The 24,870-nt window shown below is 32.1% G+C and overlaps 1 protein-coding gene across 1 annotated transcript; it reads right to left on the reverse strand.

Moving 5' to 3' along the window:
• Positions 1-1,981: 1,981 nt before the first annotated feature.
• LOC111703780 (nipped-B-like protein B) lies at positions 1,982-16,728 on the reverse strand (the record flags this gene model as incomplete). The annotated part of the gene is given in 16 exon segments (XM_023475827.1): positions 1,982-2,433; positions 2,609-2,679; positions 3,207-3,342; positions 3,904-3,973; positions 5,079-5,163; positions 5,243-5,306; positions 5,711-5,808; positions 6,049-6,121; positions 7,064-7,275; positions 8,052-8,115; positions 9,151-9,240; positions 9,643-9,768; positions 11,009-11,334; positions 12,006-12,236; positions 12,951-13,041; positions 16,590-16,728. Coding segments are annotated over 16 exon segments (1,904 nt in total), but the record flags the coding sequence as incomplete, so codon positions are not given.
• Between the last annotated feature and the right edge of the window lie 8,142 nt (positions 16,729-24,870).

A 24,870-nucleotide genomic window follows, 5' to 3' on the forward strand; every position in this document is an offset into this window, starting at 1 on the left:
AGAGTAATTAGGTTAAAATACAGAGTAACTAGTCTATAATACAGAGTAAAGAGGTTAGAATACAGAGTAACTTGGTTAGAATACAGAGTAACTAGATTAGAATACAGAGTAAAGAGGTTAGAATACAGAGAAACTAAATTAGAATACAGAGAGCTGAGGTTACAATACAGAGCACCTTCAGGTTAGAATACATAGCATTGAGGTTTGAGTACAGATCATAACTAGAAAAGAATACAGAGTAAATAGGTTAGAATACAGAGTAACTAGATTAGAATACAGAGTAAAGAGGTTAGAATACAGAGAAACTAGATTAGAATACAGAGAGCTGAGGTTACAATACAAAGCACCAAGGTTAGAATACATAGCATCGAGGTTTGAGTACGAATCATAACTAGGTAATAATACAGAGTAAATAAGTTAGAATACAGAGTAAATAGGTTAGAATACGGAGTAACTAGATTAGAATACAGAGTAAAGAGGTTAGAATACAGAGTATCTAGATTATAATACAGAGTAAATAGGTTAGAATACAGTCTACAGAGTAAATAGGTTAGAATACAGAGTAAATAGGTTAGAATACAGAGTAACAAGGTTAGAATACAGAGTAACTAGGTTATAATATAGAGTGTCTAGATTAGAATACAGAGTAACTTGGTTAGAATACAGAGTAACTAGATTAGTTACAGAGTAAAGAGGTTAGAATACAGAGAAACTAGATTAAAACACAGACTTAAGAGGTTAGAATACAGAGTAACTAGATTATAATACAGAGTAAAGAGTTTAAAATACAAAGAAACTATAAGATTATGAAATTCAGTGCAAACGTTAGTACTTAGTTAAAGTGCACCCTGGTACAATCTTAATTAAGTAATAAGTATGAATTATTCAACGGAATTGAGTTTTTGCCACAAACTCTGATTTCTAATCCTTTATCTTTATAACCCTATTTCGTAGACCTTTTGATATTTCAAACTACAAATACTGTTAGATCAGGAAGTGTAAGTTTGAAAAATCAAAGGTTTTTGAGATTTATGAATTGGAAACGTTATGTTTGTGGCAAAAACTCAATTCCTTTGCGAAAATATCGAGGGAAACAATGAAATTTCATTTTGTTTTTGTAATATTTATGAAATATGCAAAAGAAAACATTTAATAAATATCTAATTGATAAAGATGTGTTTTTACATTAACAAAAGATATAAATAAAATAATATCTATATATAAATTTGGCTTGTCTGTTTGTTTGTCTGTTTGTTTGTATCCAATAAACGTAAAACGGCTGAACCGATCGGGCCCAAATTTTTTGTGGGACATCTAGGGACCCCAGGGAAGGTTTATGAATCATCAAAATTTCAAATATTTGTCTCCATCAAAATTCGATCTTCATTAAATGTTTGAAAATTTTGAAAATCCAAGAAATTTTTTGTGAAAATCCGCAAATTATTTTTGTTTTGTTTTACGATGTACACAAAGAGAACATGTTCACAATTAATTTAGAAGATGGGCGCGAAGCGCCCTATAAGACTAGTATTAATAAAAGTATTACCGATTTGATTACTCTTATTAAATGATATATATCATAATTCAAGAAATGGTAAATAAAAATAACATTTTATCGAAAGCAACATTTTTACATTTGATGACAATTAAAATTTTTTCGATGACAATTTTTTAATGCCTCTAATAAATGCCTTATTTGTATGTTTTTGGTGAATTATTACATTAATAATAATAATCATTGGACAAGGAAATTTATACATCAAAATACTATAACGTTATAAAAAATAATAATCAGTCCGTTTAAACATGTTAACTGTAAAAAATATTTACAAATAGTATTTTTATAAGCGACGTATTTTGATCATGACATGTAGTATTGTGTATAGATATTAATAACAAAGGAACATTTATCATAACAAATTGTTTAACCAAAAAATAAAAAAAACAATTTAGAATAAAAATGAATAAAGCCTTTTTTTACAAAATCTATTTTAATAAGTTATGAATCTAAATTTAGCTATTTCAAATGTTTTTAAATTTCTTAAATCAGCATTTTCGTAAAAGTGTGATTAGAAATTCTTGTAGGATATAAAGTAAAAACACTAGAATAAATTATCTTTTTTAAAACAGACAAAATCTAGTTTTTTTAAAACAAAACAATTAACATTGTGACCTTTTCCAGGCCCAACAAAATTTTGCCAAAAACAAACAAAAAAATAAAACTTTAGTTCTGAACTATGTTTCCTTTGAAATTTTTGCTTTGAGGCATTGCCAGTGAGCCGTTTATAAAACGCATTCGTCCGAAAAAAAGTCGTGGAAAAAAATTTTCGGAAAAAATGTAAGGGTTGGAACAATTAAAAAAAATAGTTCTTTAATCATTTAAACTTAAAATTTTTATCTCAAAACTAGATCATCTGACTCTCATTTCGGGTCCTAAACAAGATATAATTATGTTTATGTTTATGTTTATGTTTATGTTTATGTTTATGTTTATGTTTATGTTTATGTTTATGTTTATATTTATGTTTATGTTTATGTTTATGTTTATGTTTATGTTTATGTTTATGTTTATGTTTATGTTTATGTTTATGTTTATGTTTATGTTTACCTACTAGACCAGTTTATAATATTTCCGGTTATGCGTGATGTAGATCGACCAATATATTTTGTGTAAACGTCCTAAACAAAAAAATTGTTTTAATTTTTTAAAACAACTGTCAAAAGTAAATATTTAACATCTAAATCTGCCTTTTTTTCTCCAAAAGTGTAATTAAAAATTAAGAAAAGGGAATTTCAAAATTTTTTCATCATTAGAACCGGCGGTCTAATTTCAAGTGACCCTTTAAACTTTCGTTATAGCAAAAATGTTATTGAAATCCTTATTTTTCTGTTTTATAGTTGATAAATGTGTGTTCTCTTTAAAAGTGATTTATGCACTATAGACACAAATGTAAAATTAACAAAATACAAAATGTGTTATAAGATAGAAAAACGTGTTATAAGATAGAAAAACGTGTAATACGACATTTGATGAATTCTTTCGATGTATTGCTTATTTAGGGTTTATCCGTAGAAAAACGGCCATTTCTTCATCATTGTTTCTCAGATAAAGATTTTAATGGTACCATTGTGAATTGGACATGGCACTTATTATTTAGGGGACCTTACGTCCTACAGTCCCTTAAATTAACAAACGCTCAAGAAACCTTATCTGTGTCTGTAGAAAGAAGTGTGATGTTTATTTCTTCTCCAGGTTTTATAGCGTTGAGGTCTCCAGCTGGCCAGCGCCGCTGGGAGGATTTAGACGGGTCAGCACATGGATGATAGGACCTGGTGTCTACCCTAGAAATAGGAAAAGTTTAATGCTAAAAATCTTAAACTTCTTCCTATAAACTTTATTGAACATAGAAATAATAATTAAATTATAAAATACAAACCAAAAAAATATATAAAAAATTAAAAATAGGTAAATCCGGCCGCTGAACTAAGAGAAAATTGAAAGGAGTAATAAGTTGGGAAAGTAAATGCAAAAATAAGATGGGGGGGGGAAGAAAAGGTTTTAATATAAGGTCAAAAGAGACAAAATAATGTAAAAATTAAAGCATTGTGCAAAGCAGGTCGTATAAAGTTAAATTTTGTATCTAAACCTATTAACCTCTAAACCGTTAAACCTATAAACCTATAAACCTATAAACCTCTAAATCTTTAAACTTATAAACCTCTAAACCTCTAAACCTCTAAACATCTAAATCTCTAAACCTCAAAACCTCAAAACCTCAAAACCTCAAAACCTCAAAACCTCAAAACCTCTAAACTTCTAAACCTCTAAACCTCTGAAAATCTCGAAAATTTTTATCCTCTAAACCCCTAAACCTCTAAACTTCTAAACCTCTAAACCTGTACCTGATCTGATGTCCTCCAGAGCTGGATGAACTGCTCCCTGTACTAGTGCTGTATATCCCAGATGTTCTCTCTATAAACCGAGTTAAATATTATAGTTAACCCCAGGAATTTTGAGACAATAACTGAGATTTAGGTATTCTATCCTTCTTGTTATATCATTCAGCGGCAAAACCATTGAAAAAAATTCAAAACGATATTTTTTTTAAATTCTTCCGATGTATCTTTTTATTCTGAAAAGAGGAATCGAAACTGGTAAAAAAAACTCTTCGAAGTGCACATCCTGGTAGTATTAATACACCAAACTGGCAGAAGTTCACTAAATGAGTATAAAATACACCAAACTGGTAGAAATGCACCAAACTGGTAGAAATACACCAAACGTGTAGAAACACACCAAACTGGTAGAAACTCACCAAACTGGTAGAAATACACCAAACTGGTAGTAATACAGCAAACTACAAACTGGTAGAAATGCATCAAATTGGTAGTAATACACCAAGCTGGTAGTGATGCACCTAACTGGTAGAAATACACTAAACGGGTAAAAAGGTCCACCAAACTGGTAGAAATACACCAAACTGGTAGAAATACACCAAACTGTTTTATATCGAATCGTTTCATTCTTTTGATTGTTAGAAAGTTAGAACCATGTTACACAGTTAGAACCATGTTAGAACCATGTTAGAACCATATTAGAACCATGTTAGAACCATGTTAGAACCATGTTAGAACCATGTTAGAACCATGTTATAGAACCATGTTAGAACCATGTTAGAACCATGTTAGAACCATGTTAGAACCATGTTAGAACCATGTTAGAACCATGTTAGAACCATGTTAGAGCCATGTTAGAACAATGTTAGAACCATGTTAGAACCATGTTAGAACCATTTAAGAACACCATTTATGAAATCTAAGACTGTAATTACTTTAAGTTTCCAGAAAACTGTGAAATGAATGTGTCGTAGCTCTTTCACTCTCTCACGATATTTTTATTTGCGGTGGTTGCACATGTTACAATTTCGAAAATGTTTTGTAAATATATTGATATTCCAAAATATGAAGATGAAGTTCACGTAGATTAAACTAAATTATTTTAAATGTACACTCTGATTAAGTTACAATATATCAAAAACAACAATTGAAAACAAAGACGACATTTAAAGAATCCTTACCGGAATTATGTTCACTGCTCTGGTCTATATTTCCCCAGTTTTCTAAAACTTTAAAATTTAAAGTTTTAGACAGAGAATCCCTGACCTAAGCATATTTTAAGATTAGGTATTTTTTGTTTAAATTCTATTTCATAATGTTAAATAGAACTATCTCCTCATGTTACCTGCATAAAACTTTTTTGAAGATTTGTTACATGATCCTCCAGGTACAGAATTCGATGGTTTAGCCTAAAAAGTATTTTTCAATTTCATTATTCATTGAAAAATAATTTATATAAAAAAAGATTTTGTTTTGGTTGCATTTCTTTGTCCATTTATATTTCTACCAACCTAGCTCTTACCTACGTGCCTATCTATTTATCTATCTATCTATCTATCTATTTGTCTATGTGTTTAGGTGTCTGTCTGTCTATCTGTCTTTCTGTCTTTCTGTCTTCTATCTATCTATCTTTCTATCTATCTATCTATCTATCTATCTATCTATCTATCTATCTATCTATCTATCTATCTATCTATCTATCTATCTATCTATCTATCTATCTATCTATCTATCTATCTATCTATCTATCTATCCATCCATCTAGCAATCTATCTATCTATCTATCTATCTATATATATATCTATCTATCTACCTGGTGTTCTCCTCCTCTATGCTCCTCTTCTCTCTGCTCATCTCCTCCAGCTCTTCTCCAAGTACTCTACTTGAGGCCAGTTTTTCCTCCAACCGGTTCTACAACATTGTTAGTAAATAATAGTACTGCACACTTCTCACTGTACACTCCAGTTCATGTCAAGTACGGTACAGTGCTGTACAACTAGATCAATTGCTTCAGTACAGTACACAAACATACTTTTTAAGACAAACCTATTATATCAAATGAATCAGCTCCTTCTAGGGAGATTCTAGGTTCAATATGTTTTTGTCAAAAGTTAAATAAATTGTAGGGTTGTGAGTCTATTCTTTTAATACCTGGATTAGCGCTATATTGTCTCTGAGTCCAGAGAGATCTTTATTTGAATCCAAACTTGAATCAAGGAGTTTTCTAGAAAATTATAACTTATTTTTAGTTCGAATATTTGAATACTGTATGTAGTTTTTTTTAATATAAGCTGGCTTTCTGGGAGACACAATTTATATCCTTTCGTTTATTTATTATCAACATAGAGTTTTCTGAAACCTGAATTTAGGTTGAAACTAAACTTTCTAAATCGACTTTTTGAATGAAACTGTGAAAACTATAATTATGATAACCCACAAAGAGTTAGACTTCAAAGACGACCATATTGAGTTTATTTAGTCTTTTTTTATGATATTGATGGTTCCCTACAACTCGAAAAGATGTTTATTCTTTTAAAATCTAAATTGAAGGAAGGAAAAATTTTAACCTTCAGAGTTTGAGGTCGTCATTAAAGGGACTGTAGATGTTATTTTAATTAAGGAGTGGTATGTCCGATTCACAATGGTGGTACCCTGGAAACCTTTATGTTTTCAATAATGTGGAAACTGTCGTCGTTTTTAAGAAAAGTGTTTAATTATAACAATTTCTTCCCATTGTTTCTGAAGGAGAAATGCGCATGTAGCTTTAAAAGCAAAACCACAATCGAAAATGATTAATTTTTAAAGAGAAGATGATGGAAACCTCTTGCATACTTTAGAAGACTTAGCTGGATATCTAGAGTGTCGCTTGAAATATGGTGTACCTTGTACCCCCTTGTACCCCTTGTACCCCCTTGTACCTGACAGTCGTATCCTTGTACCCCCTTGTACCTTACAGTCGTATCCTTGTACCCCCTTGTACCTGACAGTCGTATCCTTGTATCCCCTTGTACCTGACAGTCGTATCCTTGTATCCCCTTGTACCTGACAGTCGTATCCTTGTATCCCCTTGTACCTGACAGTCGTATCCTTGTACCCCCTTGTACCTGACAGTCGTATCCTTGTACCCCCTTGTACCTGACAGTCGTATCCTTGTACCCCCTTGTACCTGACAGCAACTATATTATGATCTTGATGTTCTCGAAGTTTTTTTCTAAAGGATTCCCACTCCAGCTCAACCATATCCGGCATGTACTCCCCCGCCAGCTCTAGGAGTATATCTCCATCCTGGAGTACTCCGTCAGGATGGAGTCCAGTGAGTTCTACTCCTCGATCTGTTAGAACTAGACAACTCACATCAACACTCTTACAGAGTACAACCTGGAATATCAAGGTTTATTCTAACCTTTCTCCGGGTTTATGGGTTTGATTTGCATTCTTTCATAATTATATATTTCTTAATTCTTTCCTGGACTATTCCGTCTTTAAAAAGTGCAAACGTGATGTATTCAAAATAAATTTTATTTAAAATGTCAGATCAGCTATCTTGTTTAATTAATCTATTTGTGTTTTGTTTTTAAGTATTGAATTATAAATACTGAAAAAAGAAAAGAAAAAAGTAGTAAGTTTATCATCTGAGTGTTAACCAATATGTGGTAACTAAAAAGTTTACCACAGAAAACAACTTAAATAAAGTTTGCGGCCATTTAGTAATTCTACACGGGATCAAATTTAATTAATAGTGAGAAGTGGCTGAACCGCTGAGACGTAGTTAAACCACTCTAGTGCGATGGTAAAGCCTAAAAGAAGTGATTAAGTCACGTCATACATGGTTCAACATGATTAATTAAATCTGGCCCCAGTAGAGACACAAAACTGATATTGATCAAAATACTTAAATTAAGTCATCTAAAATTTTAAACTATAGTCACTGGGTTTTGATGAAAAATTCATTAATATATACAATAAAGACGACTTTCGCTTTCAATTTTGATTTATAACAAGCTTTTAAATAGAATGGTATAGGAACATGGAAACAAATTATGCATTAACAGCTTCTTTCGGTTTACTCGTAAACTTGTAATTTGAAAAAGTCCTTTAGAAATCAAAACTTAAAAAGAAAAGTAGTCTTTATTGCATTGATATTATATTCCTACCTGGAAAGTTCCTTGATTAAGCAAACAATAAAGGGATTGTTCACCTCGCCCCTCCTCCAGGTTCCTGACAATCAAATATTTTTTATTAAATTTTAATATTTAGATATTTTCTTTTTTTTAATGAAGTTATGTTTTCATATAATACTTTTAATGATTTGATTTGAGACTTAAGAGTTCTGTATACGATAAATTTAATCTTATTTGGTTTGTGAGCTTTCTATGAGATCAATTTATCCTCGTTTGATTTGTTAGAGATCAATTTAACTTATTCATAACTTCCCAGCTCTGATTTGATTGGATTGCTAAATATGATCAATTTATCCTGATTTGATTTGTGAGATCTATAAGATCAATTCAATTTTAGTTGGTTTGTGAGTCTTATATAAGGATCAATTTAATCTGATTTAATTTGTTAGTTCAACATATACGATCAATTTAACCTGAGTTGATTGGTTAGATCAATAAGATCAATTTCATTGGTTAGTTCTACATATAAGATCAATTTAACTTAATTTGATTTGTTAGTTACATAAATCAATTTAACCTAACTTGATTTGTTAGATCAATAAGATCAATTTCATTGGATAGTTCTACATATACGATCAATTTTACCTAATTTGATTTGTTATTTCTATAAGATAAATTTAATCTAATTTGATTTTTAAGATCAATAAGATCAATTTAACCTAATTTGATTTATTAGTTCTATAAGATAAATTTAATCTAATTTGATTTTTTAGATCAATTAGATCAATTTAATCTAATTTAATTTTGTTACATCAATTTAACCTGATTTGATTTGTCAGTTCTATATGATCAATTTAATCTAATTTGATTTGTTAGTTCTATAAAATCAATTTAACGTAATTTGATTTGTTAGATCAATAAGAATCATCTAACCTAATTTGATTTGTTAGATCAATTGAACCTGATTTGATTTGTCAGATAAATAAGATCAATTTAACCTGATTTAATTGGTTAGCTAAAAAGATCAATTCAACCTTACTTGATTTGAAGATCAATTAACCTGATTTAATTGGTTAGTTCTAAAAGTTCAATTAACCAGGTTTAATTCGTTAGTTCTAAAAGATCAATTAACCTGATTTGATTTGTTAATTCCATAAGATCAATCTGATCTCTCTCTAAACTGTATTCTAACTCAGCCAACACTATTCGAGAATCAAGGTCCCTAAAATATAGAAAATAAGAAAAAATTCGATCATGCTAAAAATCAAATAAAATTTTTACACATTTTCCTAAAATTGATTATATACTGTATCATGTTTCTGTAATTTGTAAATTGATATCGTAGTTAATAAACAAAAATAACCAAGTTCAGTTCCCCATAGATTCAGCCTGCTTATAAAACGTCTTATTACTTTTTAAGACAGGGTAGACTTTGAATTGTCGCAACGCCATGGGCTTTGATTTTACAGCTCTAACTCTCTTATGCTTTTCTGTAGCCCTTTACATGTACATTTCAGCACAAAGCGCTTGTTGTTAGCACCTGGTTTTAAGAAGCAATTTTTGTGTTTATTTTTCAGATGTGTTTAAAAGAACCCCTGATAAGCATGTATATAATTAAACTTACTGGTGAAGTTTTGCCTGTTGAATTCGGACTTTCTTGACATTAATACTATTCTCCTTCTTCTCCTTCTTCATCTTTAAGTTCTTCAATCTTCTCCCTGGGCCAGGCTCCTTCACCTTACTCCGCAGTCTAAAATAGTTCATCCTACAATTTGTACATGGTACATATTTTGGAACCAAATATTGATTTGAATAATAAAAACTTCATTAATAGATTATTTTGATAGAACTAAGACCACAAAAATGTGCAAATTAAGTTGAAATTAAATAAGTTTTAATATTGAAAACTAAGTGTTAATACTATTAAAATATCATAAAATTATTTGATGACACAACAAAAGAGACGATCAATATATATGAAGGGCGTCGTTAACGATCGTTAGAAAATAAAAACGACTTACCTTCGTCAACAAAATGACGAACTAAAAAAATTTTAACTTAAAAAGACTATCTTTGTCTGTCAAAATTGCGGTCTTTTTTAAACGACCGTTTCGTTTTTTTTCAACGAATTTACAAAACGAAACGATCGTATTTCAAAAAGGTCAAAATGAATATGTATGCAATACATAGATAGAATAAAAAATGTGTATCTTGTAATATTCAAAACATGATGTAATATTTAAAGTATGATCGTATACTGGAAAACCCTTCAACCCTTTCTCCGGCTCTGAGCTAAGTAGAGAACACGAAGGATAAGATCAGTGCACAACCAACCTTTCTAGAATACAGACGTAGAGTTTAATCTCCCGTTTATATAGGAAGGCTGGGTGGCTTGCACAACACACAGCTAACAGACATCTAACAGATAGATATATCTTTACCATGCCGACCTAGGAACTAAGGAGGACATTGACCTCCTTCCACCTCATTATACAAGAAGATATATCCATCCTCGGAGTCCTCATCATCACTGAAGATATCAGAGGACGCTCTTTACTCTACAACTGGTTTAGAAGAGACACACACACTGGTTCACCATGCTCATCTGTAGACCTCATCGAGAGATTCATATCATGTAGCTTCTAGAACTGAACCAATTGCTCTTGTACCAGTCCGTCTGAACTACCTACTGGAATATCCTGGATACAGAAGAGAACTAGGATATTCAAGATATTAGATGCTGCTTAAACCTGAGACTGGGGACGCTAATTTTTTACAGATAGCTGATTATATATCTGGAGCAGCTAGAAGATCCAGTCAGACTTATAACTATAGGGGCAGCTCCGGTAATGAACAGCTAACATAGCAGACAAATAGCTTAGAAACATCTGGATTAACCTCAAAGTGTGAATTGAATCGACTTAGTTCGCTATTAACGGATTTAGCAATAAAAAGTTACGACTTTAGTTAGTTCTAGAAAAAAATTTTACCTTGCTATTAGGGCGTCTCTTTCTTTAATTTGTAGATTTAAGTTCTTTAATTCCTCTTTCTCCTTGTTCTTGTCCTGGTTCCTGTCCTGGTTCCTGTCCTGGTTCCTCTCCTGGCTCCTCTCTTGGCTCCTTTCCTGGTTCCTGTCCTGGTTCCTGTCCTGGTTCCTTTCCTGGTTCCTGTCCTGGTTCCTGTCCTGGCTCCTGTCCTGGCTCCTATCCTGACTCTTCTCCAGAATCCTTTCCAAGTTTCTTTCTTGACTTCTCTTTCCTTTATTCGTATCATCCTTGGTTTTCTTCAGCTGAATCTTATCTTTCTTCAACGATTCCTGGAAAACCGAGTTTTAAAGTTTATTTTTCTTACAAAACATGATTCCACATACTCGGAAAATTATTACTTTTCAATGGCAGGTTTTTTTATTAAAATCATTTGCGAATTTTTGTAGCAGAAAGGAAGAAATTGATAGTATTTTTCTTTGGGTTTTTAACAATTAATGCATGCGGGTTTAAGCATGTTTTTTAAGATGAAAGGAATTAACGCCAAGTTTCTAGGAGGGATTTACTTGGAATTGTTCTTGGGGGATATATGGAATTGTTGGTTTAGGAATTGTAATTGGAATTGCTTTTGAATGATCGTACGTGGCATTGGTCTTGAAGAGATTTATGTTGGGTTGTTTTTGGAGGGGTTTACGTGGAATTTTTACTGGAGGGATTTATTTATTTTAGAGGGATTTATGTGGAATTGATCCTGGAGGGATTTACGTGGAATTGGTCTTGGTTGGATTTACGAGGCCGGTGTTGGGAGAAGTAAATAAGAAGGTAGTTTTTTGAATGTATTAAGCAAGGAAGGTTTATAAAGGGAATGAAATTAGAAAAGGAAGGCGGTGGGGGTAAGAGGGTTAAACAATATTAGAAAAGAAGGGGAAGGGGACGGGGGTGAAAAAAATTGAAATAGAAGAGAGGAGGGGGCGGGAATAAATTGTCACAAAGAGTTTTTTACCTGGATTGAAATCATTTTTGCCTCAACCTTGTCTAATTTCCTTGGATAGTCATCCTCCTTCCTGCTAACTAGTTTCCTTGAACGATTTTCCTTCTTATCTGATTTCCTTGAATAGTAATAGTTGTCCTCATCTGCGTCCTCCCGTCCTCTATACACCAACCTGTTGTCCTCATCCCTAGCCTCTTGTCCTCGATACACCTGGAGCCTACCTCCAACCTCGTTCACACAGTTCTACGAAAAATCAACTTGTTATTGAAAACTATCCTTTTGCAAATCATTTTTAATGCAATGCAACATTGTTGATACGACAAATGCAAATTTAAAAGGCTATCTCCTTTGCGAAAAATTTAAATTTTGATTTGTAAAACGTTTGTTGTAATAATCTCTCTCCCCCCCCCCCCCCCCCCTTTTTTGGGGTCACAATTTTCAGTACATATTTTTCAATATAAACATTAGTCCCTTTGCTCAATTTGTTTGAAATTTTATGTTTTACAAACTATCACTGATTCAAAACTGTGCAGTATTTAAATTCAATTTTCTACCATTTCTAGACAACTTAATATATATACTTTGCTTATCTGAGTGTCTGTTTGTTTGTTTGTATCCAATAAACGTCAAAACGGCTGAACGGATTGGGCCCAATTTTTTTGTGGTCCTCACTTGACCCCAGGGAAGGTTTATGGAAGATTGAATTTTTAAAAATATGCCTCTAACAAAATTCGATTTTTGAAAATTTTGAAAATCCACAATTTTTCTTTTTTAAAACCCGCGAAATTTTTGTTTTGTTCTACAATGTATACAAAGAGAAAATGTTTTAAAATGAAGTTGTAAAAGCCTCGTATCTTATAACAAAGCCAGTTTGCACAATGCACATTATGCAATATGTAATAAAAACATCTTTTAAAAAATCGTTTTGAAAAACAATTACTTTTGAAGAAAACTTACTGTACTGGAAGATCTGCAGTGAAGAGCAGGGATATCAGATACTACACTTTTCAGTTCATCTTCAACATCAGATCCAAACAGATTAGTAAACCTAGAATATATGGTTCAACAGATTAGTAAACCTAGAATATATAATTTATCAGATTAGTAAACCTAGAATATATAATTAATCAGATTAGTAAACCTAGAATATATAATTAATCAGATTAGTTAACCTAGGAAACATAATTCATCAGATTAGTAAACTTAGAATATATTGTTCATCAGAATAATAAACCTAGAATATATAATTTATCAGATTAGTAAACCTAGAATATATAATTTATCAGATTAGTAAACCTAGAATATATAATTTATCAGATTAGTAAACCTACAATATATAATTCATCAGATTAGTAAACCTAGAAAACATAATTCATCAGATTAGTAAACCTAGAATATATTGTTCATCAGATTAATAAACCTAGAATATATAATTCATAAGATTAGTAAACCTAGAATATATAATTCATCAGATTATTAAATCTAGAAAATATAATTTATCAGATTAGTAAACATAGAATATATAATTTATCAGATTAGTAAACCTAGAAAATATATGGTTCAATATATGGTGAACCTAGAATATATAATTCATCAGATATATATATATATATATATATGTATAAACATGTTTACTGACTGATAAGGATCGAGAGATCTGAAACAATTTGTATCAATTATATGAAAAACTGAGACTGCTCTGAATATTGCTTTATTTATATTATATATTTATTTATATATATAAATTTACCTATATATAAATTTGTATAAGTATTAATATAAAAGGAAAAGGATAGTTATATTTATTTATATATATAAATTTACATATATATATATATTTGTATAAGTATTAATATAAAAGGAAAAGGATGCAACACTTTTGCTACGTTAAATTAGCGACCAAACATTAATTGAAAACAATATTTAGAGTTAAAAAATCATGTATCTCCATAATTCTGTGGTTCTGTACAACAGATTTCTGCATCACTCCTTGATGCATCATCTGTATGTCTATTGTCTATTCTCTATGTATTTGTATGTATGCTTATATATCTGTTTTATCTCTTAGATCTAACTTCCGTTCCTCCTGTCACACTGCTATTGCCTCATCATGTGTTTAGATGAGTACCCAGATATTCGAATATAAACCAATCCTACCATTCCTACCAATCCTACCAATCCTACCAATCCTACCAATCCTACCAATCCTACCAATCCTACCAATCCTACCAATTCTACCAATCCTGCCAATCCTACCAATCCTACTAATCCTACCTATCCTACCATCCTATCATTCCTATCAATCCTACCAATCGTACCAATCCTTCCAATCCTACCAATCCTACCAATCCTACCAATCCCACCAATTCTACCAATCCTACTAATCCTACCAATCCTACCAATCCTACCAATCCTACCAATCCTACCAATCCTACCAATCCTACTAATCCTACCAATCCTACTAATCCTACTCATTCTACTAATAATACCAATCCTACCAATCCTACTAATCCTACCAATCCTACCAATCCTACCAATCCTTCTAATCCTACCAATCCTACCAATCCTACCATTCCTACCAATCCTATTAATCCTACCAATCCTACCAATCCTGCCAATTCTACTAAAAATACCAATCCTACCAATCCTACTAATAATACCAATCCTACCAATCCTACCAATCCTACCAATCCTACCAATCCTACCAATCCTACCAATCCTACCATTCCTACTATTCCTTCCAATCCTATCAATCCTACCAATCCTGCCAATCCTACTAATCCCACCAATCTTACTAATCCTACCAAACCTACTAATCCTACCAATCCTAATAATCCTAACAATCCTACTAATCCTACCAATCTACCAAACCTACCAATCCTACTAACCCTACCAATCCTACTAATCCTACCAATCCTACCAATTCTACAAATTCTACCAATCTTACCTATCCTTCCAATCCTACCAATCCTACCAATCCTACCAATCCTACTAATCCTACCAATCCTACCAATCCTACCAATCCTACTAATCCTACTAATCCTACCATTCCTACCAATCCTATTAATCTTATCAATCTTACCAATCCTACTAATCCTACCAATCCTAACAATCCTACTAATCTTCCCAATATACCAATCCTACCAATCCTACTAATCCTACCAATCCTACGAATTCTACCAATCCTACAAATTCTACAAATTCTTCCAATCTTGCCAATCCTTCCAATCCTACCAATCCTGCCAATCCTACCAATCCTACTAATCCTAACAATCCTACCAATCCTACTAATCCTACCAATCCTACCAATCCTACTTATCTTATCAATCCTATCAATACTAGGGTTTCAATACAGAGGGTAATTCATCACCATCAGCTCATACAGGGTGTCCCAATAAACAAGGGATCTCATCAATCTCAGTCTTACAGGGTGTCCCAATAAACAAGGGATCTCATCACTCTCAGTCTTACAGGGTGTCCCAATAAACAAGGAATCTCATCACTCTCAGTCTTACAGGGTGTCCCAATAAACAAGGAATCTCATCACTCTCAGTCTTACAGGGTGTCCCAATAAACAAGGAATCTCATCACTCTCAGTCTTACAGGGTGTCCCAATAAACAAGGAATCTCATCACTCTCAGTCTTACAGGGTGTCCCAATAAACAAGGAATCTCATCACTCTCAGTCTTACAGGGTGTCCCAATAAACAAGGGATCTCATCACTCTCAGTCTTACAGGGTGTCCCAATAAACAAGGTATCTCATCACTCTCAGTCTAACAGGGTGTCCCAATAAACAAGGAATCTCATCACTCTCAGTCTTACATTGTGTCCCAATAAACAAGGAATCTCATCAATCTCAGTCTTACAGGGTGTCCCAATAAGCGTGAAACTTTAATATCTGCTCAGATTTCCGTGCATTTTTTACGTAAATTAAATTATAAGTTGTTTCTTAATTCCTATGTTTTGAGACACTCTGTAAATTATTTTATTTTTAAGCAATTCCATCATGCACAAACAAATGTAGATATACTGCCTTCTTCCTTATTAGTTTATGTTATAGTTTTGCTTCCTTACAGATTGCTATACTAAAGCTGACATTTTACATTTTTTTTGATGAATTATCATGTTTTCTGGTAATAATGGTTCAGAATAAAAAAATGAGCGGAAATAACGTTCCACATTCTCTCACCAAATACAGGGAGTTTTAAATGGTAAATGCGATATATCAAGTTTTGTTTTAATGCTTTGATTCCAAATCATTCGAATGTAATGTTTTTTTCTTTTTATTTTCTCCATGACTTTTTCTTTATCCTTGCCCTAAAATTTTCATTTAAAGTTTGTTGGATTAAAACTTCAGTTTTAGATATCTTTTAAATTGTATATATAAATACATTTTAATATAATTAGTATAATACGGCCCTTATATTTTTTTTAATGTTTCGATGCAAACATTAAAGTCAATAAAAATATTGAGATAACAAAACTAAACATTTATTTTTATCCCTCTAAACTTAGCTTTCGACTTTTCTGTAAGTTTAAAAATCACAAAATATTTTCCTAAATTATATCTTAAAGATTTTGGTTTGCATAAATACCTTCTTCTCCGGTAGCGTTTAATATTGGAGTCGGATACATTAGATCTTAGATCATCTCGTCCTACAGTTCGGGATTTACGGGGGCTCTCCACCCTCCTACTATTCTCAAGACTGGAGACCTTCTCATCCTGACCAAACCCTAGAATAGGTTTTGTTAAAGTTGGGAAGATTTTTATAAAATTTTCGACGTTTTTAGAAATATTGCTAAATGAGCCTCATTTCAGAAAAAAAACTAGCTTGGGAACCCATATTTGCCTGTAAGCTAAGTTTTCCCTATTAACGTCCCCTTAGTCAACTCACGCACCTCTGCCTCTTTAGTAAAAGTAAATTCAACCTATATGAAGCAACCTTGTTGCACCGGCTAGTCCTGTCCATAGAGCTAGGTACAGTACAAACTGGGACCGGAAAGGTTGACCCGGCTCGGAAGTTCAAATGTACTACGGCTGCCCGTGAACTTAGCACTTTAAACCAGGCTAAAACCATTTTGTGGTTCTACCGAGTTCCTCAACCAAAATTGTTGGCGAATCAGTTTAGGGGTTTATGAGTTATGATCCGACCTACAAACGGAAAGAGATTACTACTTCATATACATTCTATTTTGGAAACCCAGCTTTAATTGGAAACTGCAAACTATTCTATTATTTTTTCCGAGTTCATTTGAGACAAATATGTCAAAAATCTGTTCAAAAAATACTGTTTCAGGAGAAATAGAATTACAACCAATTATAGATACCCCCCCCTGTAACCATGACAGATGCATGTAAGTATATGACACGAATGCCATCATGCATTTTAGATATTCACGAGTTAAAGCCTAATTCAAGGCAGGATTGCAAGTATGCATTTGTAATTTAAAAGTAGCAATGTAGCAATGTTATTTTAAATAACCCTAATAAATGTACAATTTTCTTGTGGTACAGAGGAGGGGGGGGGGGGTTCATAGTTTGGATTTAATATGATCGCTTAAATTTTTCAATTATTTTTAAAAAATAAAAGAAAGGAGCTGGACGCTGTCCCTTTCTCTAGTTGCGCCCCAAATGTTTCCAAGGGGGCGTATTCCCATTTTTCAAGAGGAAGATGCCCCCCCCCCCCTACCCTCGCCTCACTGTAAGGGAAGGTATGTGTACTGTGCATGTCTATATTTAATCCTGATAATTGAACACGATTCCGTAGTTTAAGACAGTGGCTTCCTTTACACCAAGAATTATAAAAAGCAAAGAGTAAATTTTAAAAATCTGAACTTCTGATTTTTAAGATTCCTCTTGAAAAGTACCACAAAGAAAAATGTTTAATTTAAGAACAATTAATCTCGAATATTTTTTGTTTTTGCAATTTTGAGATTATTTATCTTAAATTTTAGTCTCATTGGGTCATTCCCTCTGTACTTGTACTAATCTAATCTATGTAATCTTTTAGGAGATCCATTCACATTCATTCGTACATATTGCATACATTCTCATTCATTCATTCATATTGCAAACATCCTTATTCATTTATACATATTGCATACATTCATATTTATTCATCCATATTGCATACATTCACATTCAATCATACATATTGCATACATTACCATTCATTCATCCATATGGCATACATTCACTCATATTGCATACATTCATATTCGTATATTCCCATGCATTCATATATATTGTGTACTTTTACATTCATTCACATTCATTCCTTTATTTTATTTTTCATTTGTTCTTTTTTCAAATACATCCCCCATCTTCAACACTTCCCTTAAATACATCCCCCATCTTCAACACTTCCCTTAAATACATCCCCCATCTTCAACACTTCCCTGCTAGTTACAGTTGGTAAAGATCTAAGCATATTTGAGTGCACTGCAATACTTTTATGTTTTTATCAAGCGCTCCAAATTAGGATGTGAGGCAATATGCATCCTCTGTACATAGACCGGGGGGGGGGGGGGGGGAAGGGTTAATTATTAAAAAGAGTAGGAGGGGGATAGGAAATAATTATGCTTGTAAGGCTTGATGTTATTTTAATCATATTTAATGACTTTATGTCCTTACTCCATGTTTAATAAGTGTTTGATGCATCTTTTAATTAGGTACTTAGAGGCAATACAATTAATGTAAGAACAGATACAGCCATTTTCAAAAATCAGACATGGATTTTTTTTAAATGAAAGGAATGGATTAAGCATGAAAATATATTTTCTTTCTCTTCCTTGGCAATACATATTTATCGCTTGATTTGCAAAGCAAAACAAATTGATTGCAAAAAGTAACAATTTCAAGGCAATTTGTAGAGATTGAGATATTATAGCTTCAAGTGTTTAAGTGTTGCAAATTGATGCAGATGTCTGCCTACGTCTTGTCTATGTGATGTTTATGTCTTGTCTATATGTATTCAATGTGTTGTCTATGTGTTGTCTATGTGCTGTCTATTTGATGTCTATGTGTCGTTTATGTGTTGTCTATGTGTTGTCTATGTTTTATCTATGTCTTGTCTTTGTCTTGTCTATGTCTTGTCTATGTCTTGTCTATGTCTTGTCTATGTCTTGTCTATGTCTTGTCTATGTCTTGTCTATGTGTTATCTGTGCGTTGTCTATGTGTTGTTTATGTTTTGTCTATGTCTTGTCTATGTCTTGTCTTTGTCTTGTCTATGTCTTGTGTATGTCTTGTGTATGTCTTGTCTATGTCTTATTTATGTGTTGTCTATGTGTTGTCTATGTGTTGTCTATGTGTTGTCTATGTGTTGTCTATGTGTTGTCTATGTGTTGTCTATGTATTGTCTATGTGTTGTCTATGTGTTGTCTATGTGTTGTCTATGTGTTGTCTATGTGTTGTCTATGTGTTGTCTATGTATTGTCTATGTGTTGTCTATGTGTTGTCTATGTGTTGTCTATGTCTTGTCTATGTCTAGGCTATGTCTTGTCTATGTCTTGTCTATGTCTATATCAATGTCTATGTAAAGGATAACGTGTAGGGTGAGGAGGGGGGGGGGTCCTAATCCCTTTCCCCTTTGTCCTGTTCGGTTAGACTAGTTTATGAGAATAATTGAACAATCCTGTTAAGGAAATGATTTTTTTTACAACATCTTAAACTAATTCTTCTTTTTTCTAACTCTCCACCAACCCCCGTTACCCCCCTATCCCCAGTAAATTAATATTAACCCCCCCCCCCTCGGCCGTCATCGTGTAGTGTAGTGCACTTCAAGACTTAATTGTAAATCTAGATGACCCTATGCTCTAAAAATATCTAGAAAATATAATGGAAAAAGATCAAATCAGTCCTTTTCGGTTCAATTTATAATTTAACACAAACTTAAACTTAAACGTTAAGTGTGAATTATATTTTTCTCAATTACTCTTAAAAAGGGAGTGATCAAGTATGGTAATTGAACTGGGAATGCATGGTATTATAAAGAAAACATCAGGATTCATTTGACAACCAAAACGTTTTACGTTTACGGCTAAATAAGAACAAAAAATCGCCCTTTGTAAAATCATAAGTAGTAATAATTCTGGAGGCTTGCTCTGAAGATTCAATTTTTAAAAACTTATTCAAAACCCTGGACGAAAAGCGTAACAAAAATTCTTGTATGAACTAATTTGTTGTTTAAGAACCTTTTTTCATGAAATATCAGTTAAGCAGAATTGCCGAAGAAAAAAACGTAACAAATCAGTGAACAATGTTTTGGGAAGAAATTAATGGTTGATCGAATTACGCGGAAAAGTAGGTAGGGGAAGGGAGGAGGGGGAAGGGAGGAGGGGTGAAGGGTGGATTTATTGACATGAAAACTGTCATTTTGTCAATTTCCTTAATTTCCTTAGTTTTCAGAAGCTCTAAGCATTTCTTATATCTGTTCTTTGAAAACATATGCTTTGCATTTAAAACATTTCATTTTCAAAAATCAGTTTTTAACATTTATTTAAGGTTTTAATCTTTAAATCCGTAATAAATCTTGTTTTATTAAGAATATAATTATTGCTAAATATACATGCAATAAGAATAAATTTTATTTTATATTTAATTGCATAAATATTTTATATTTAAATGAAATGAATAATTTCATGAATCTATTAGTTTATCTTAACCATTTTATTCACACCCTTAATCATCCTAAACCATGCAATAGTTTAGTAATCATCTTAAATTGAATGACCACAGACCGGACCCCCGCCCCCCCTTCATTAACAGGGAACTTTTGAATAAACAGAACTTTAAAGAGGGTGTTCGCGAAAAATGAAATGGGGTATAGGCTTACGGCGAAAAAATATCGATGATGATCGCTACTAATCTTAGTTCTATCTGTTGCGTCTGTAAGGAGAATATTGTTAAATACGACTTATACGGAAGAACGTAGCGTCCATACAAACTCAGAAAATTGCAACATACAACACGGATAAAAAAAAAATCAATTTAATTCCGAACAAATCATTCAGATATTATACAACCTTTAATCATCGATAATTTTTCGACACATTCGTATGTAGTTGATAATTCATAATATTTTTTATTTTTATATGATCTGAGAGTTACTTTTGAAAACATTTATTCCTGTTTCGAGGATTTTTGATAATGAAGACGACATTTTCATATTTTTCAGGAATGTTCGAAAACCCAGCGCAAGTCATGGAAACGAGTTGTAAACTAAATATTATTTAAAAAGAACCAACTCAAATAATTTATAATTTTATTTTGTTTCTGTCTAGTTTATTAGATGCTTGATGCCCCCCCCCCTTTATTTGGTTTCTGCCTTGTTTATTAGATGCTTGATGCTGTGGTTTCCCGCAAAAACTCTCACGAACATTCCTTATTCAATGTTGATATCTTAAACAATATCAATTCTGTCGTTTGGGTGTTTGTTTGTCTGTTTGAATGTTTGATTGTTAGGTTGATTTAAACTCGGTCCAAATCACAAAATACTTCAAAATACTGGACATAAAGGTAGAAATAAAAGAAAAATGAATTAGAATAAACAGGATGAAGTCTAAATAGACTAGAGTAAATTTCTTTTTTTATCAAAATCTTGCACGTTTTCAAACAAAATATCTATTTCACTAAAAGTTATGCGGTCGGAGATTCGCACTTGTAATTCCGTAAAAACTTGACCATGTTCATTTTTCCATCTTGACTAAATCGTTTTCTATAAACCTTCAACCACTAAATATATATAAATATATTAAAATATATATATATATATATAAAATATATATTTAGCCAAATGCATCAAAAGTGTTTTACAATTCTTGAATTCCTCACTTAGTGTTTATGTGTGACATATTCCAAAGATTTTTTCAAACAATAAATAAAATTATAATTGATATAAAATATGGTAAATTTTAATTCTTGTAAATGATGGAATAAATCGTTATTATACCAATAGCAATAATCAAATACAAAACCATATTTTACTTTTCAACTTTTTCAACTTTTTTCTTTTTTCAAGTGAGTGTAAGAGTGTAAGGTCTGATTCACAACGGTACCCTTAAAAGCTTTTTAATCAAGCATGAATAAATCTTTTATTCTCTTTTGGACTGATTTAATTGCAGTTTCTCTACAAAAGTGACTTGCGAACTTCTGCTGCGAAACAATGGAGAAATTATGAGAATTGTATACTTTTAAAGCTAGAAATACAACGATATCCTCCAAATTATTGATCAGTTAATTAAAGGCATGCTCGTTATTAAATTATATAAAATTAACTTATGTGATGAATTAAAAACTTTTTGGAAATTGTAAACTTTGAAGTCCTGAACAATATTTAAAAAAAACTATTTTTACTTTTACACAAACAAACAAGTTTGTTAATAATACAGATGATTTAAGTTTGATAAAAATTGAAATTTAGAGATGATAATACCAACAAAATATATTTCATGCAATCTCCTGATTACAATGGTATATTGTATATTGTATACACATTACGTATTGTTTATTTGATTAATGGTTTAATAAGTTTATTTCGTTTAATTTAGCAAAACATTAATAATTCATCATCTATATTAAAAAACGTTATTATTTTCGATGATAAGATTAATTTTTATTTTCTCAACATGTTTCCTAGACATGACGTCTGTAGTTTATTGTAGAACTTTTTTACATTTTATGTTTTAACCCTATTCCTCCGGGGGGGGGGGGGGGTCAATTTGACCCCCCCTGTAGTTTTTTTTACATAACTCAAAAAGTATTGGTCTGAGGCTGTTGAAATTTTCTGACTTTTCTTACATACCCAAAGCCCTCCTTTTAGGCCTAAAACCGGGCTTTAATACTAACTGCCTGAGTCCTCAGGCACACTGCCTGAATGACTGCTTTTGCCTGTAACAAACTAAATCTTTGTTTTGACCCACTTTCACTTGTCAGATTTTGATAAAATTTAGCTTTTTGGAAAGCCTATGACATAAGGAAACGGATTGCACAAGTTTTGCGAAAAAAAATTGCAAATTTTTTGCAAACAACCTGTCAAAGGAAATTTGCACATTTTTAGTTTTTCTTGATTAAAAATCAGGTTATTTAAAATTTTGCAAAAATTTTTGCATATTTGAAATGGCATGGTCAAGGGCTTTTCAAAAATGTATAATTTTTCATTTTTTGGACAAATGTTTTTTTGCAAACATTTTTACTATAAAACTGGATTTTGCGATAAAAAATTCAATTTTCGCAAATTTGCAAATTTTTTTGCAGATTCTAAAAGTAGAGCACAAGAGCTTTCTAATGATGTATCATTTGTCATATTTGGACATAAAACATGGGATTTAGAGGGGGGGGGGGGTCAAATTGACCCCCCCAGCGTATCCTGGTTTTCAAGTACCCCAGCAGGGATAGGGTTAATAATTAAAAAAAAACTAATTCTGAAAACGTATCCACTCCCAAAGTAGGAGTTTTGATCGTCGAATTTGCCCTCAAACTCAGGATTTACAGATCTTTAAAAAGTTTAATATGTCTCAAATGAATTCGAAAGAAGTTTTCCGTAACACTACAAACTACAAACTACCTTACATAGCCGGTCACTCCCTTTAAAAAAGTCATTATTTGAGAAAGAAATATATTGTGAAATTATTTTGTGAAACATTAGGTTCATGGAGCATTATACAGATACAAATAAAGCTTTAAAACTTTAAAACTTTAATTTTAAAAACGTGTAATTTTAATAAACCTTTTTATCAAGATGGCGTCGTATTTCTACCTTGAAAAGAGTTTAATTTTGATAATTTCCCTCCCCTTGCTTCTGAAATAGAAATGCGCAATAACACTTTTGCAGAGAAACCCAAAAATTGAAAATTAATTAGTTTTTAAAAAGAGGAACTTTAGCATCTTATTCGTATTTGATCAGACAAAGCTTTTTCGGACATAGTTGTTCACTCTATCCCGTACAGGACCTGCCCAGTCTGTACCGGCCTGCAAGATAAGAGCGTGTACTGACCCGATCCCATGGTACAGTATGTCGCCCTAACCAGACTAACATACGACAGGGGTCAATTTTCTTGCGTGGGCTAACTATGACAACTCCCATAGCGCGTTCAGACTTTTTACAGTACCCGGCCTAATCCTAGGCCTATTTGACCAACCCCACTGGCTTAGTCCACCATGTGTATAAATCGGACATTTCCTTCTATATGTTTACAGTTATTTGAAATTGCGTCTGAAGTCTCTTTAAGAAATTTGCAAACTTAGGATCGGATTTTTCAAAAAAATTAAGAAAGTTCTCACTAAAAGAAATTGAGCCTTTGTCTCAAACTCTGATTTATTTTATCTCTAAATCTTGAACCTTATATATTCCGAAATACTTATTCTGTTAGATCAAATAATCAAAGTTTGAAATATCAAAGGTTTAAACCATAAGGTTGCTAAAATATAAGGATGAGAAAATTAGGTTTTGTAGCAAATACAACTTTGATAATCTGGTTGGTCACTAACCTCCATGTTTTACCCCCATTATCTCAAAAAAGGGAAATTTTTTTCGAATAAAATATTATGGTCTGGGTCAATAACCTTGGATCAAAAGATTTTTTGCTAAGCTTTAACCTAAAAGAAATTCTGGAAAATTTATAAATAATCAAAAAAGTATTTTTCTTTCGCAATTAAAAAATAATCAAAGCCACGGAAGATATATTTGCTACAGATACTCGATTCCAAAAGTTTCCTTCCTCGCATAGAAAAGTAAACGATCCTTTACGCAATTGGTCACGAGTTAAAAAATGATGGTTTATAATCTTAAAGTTCAATAATTACATGCGTCATGCTTCGTACATTATACATTCACTTAGCTCTCTTATATTCAAACCATGCAGGGGGGGGGGGGGGT

This window comes from Eurytemora carolleeae, unplaced genomic scaffold (assembly GCF_000591075.1).
Source record: "Eurytemora carolleeae unplaced genomic scaffold, Eaff_2.0 scaffold114, whole genome shotgun sequence".
Taxonomy (NCBI): Eukaryota; Metazoa; Arthropoda; class Copepoda; order Calanoida; family Temoridae; genus Eurytemora; species Eurytemora carolleeae.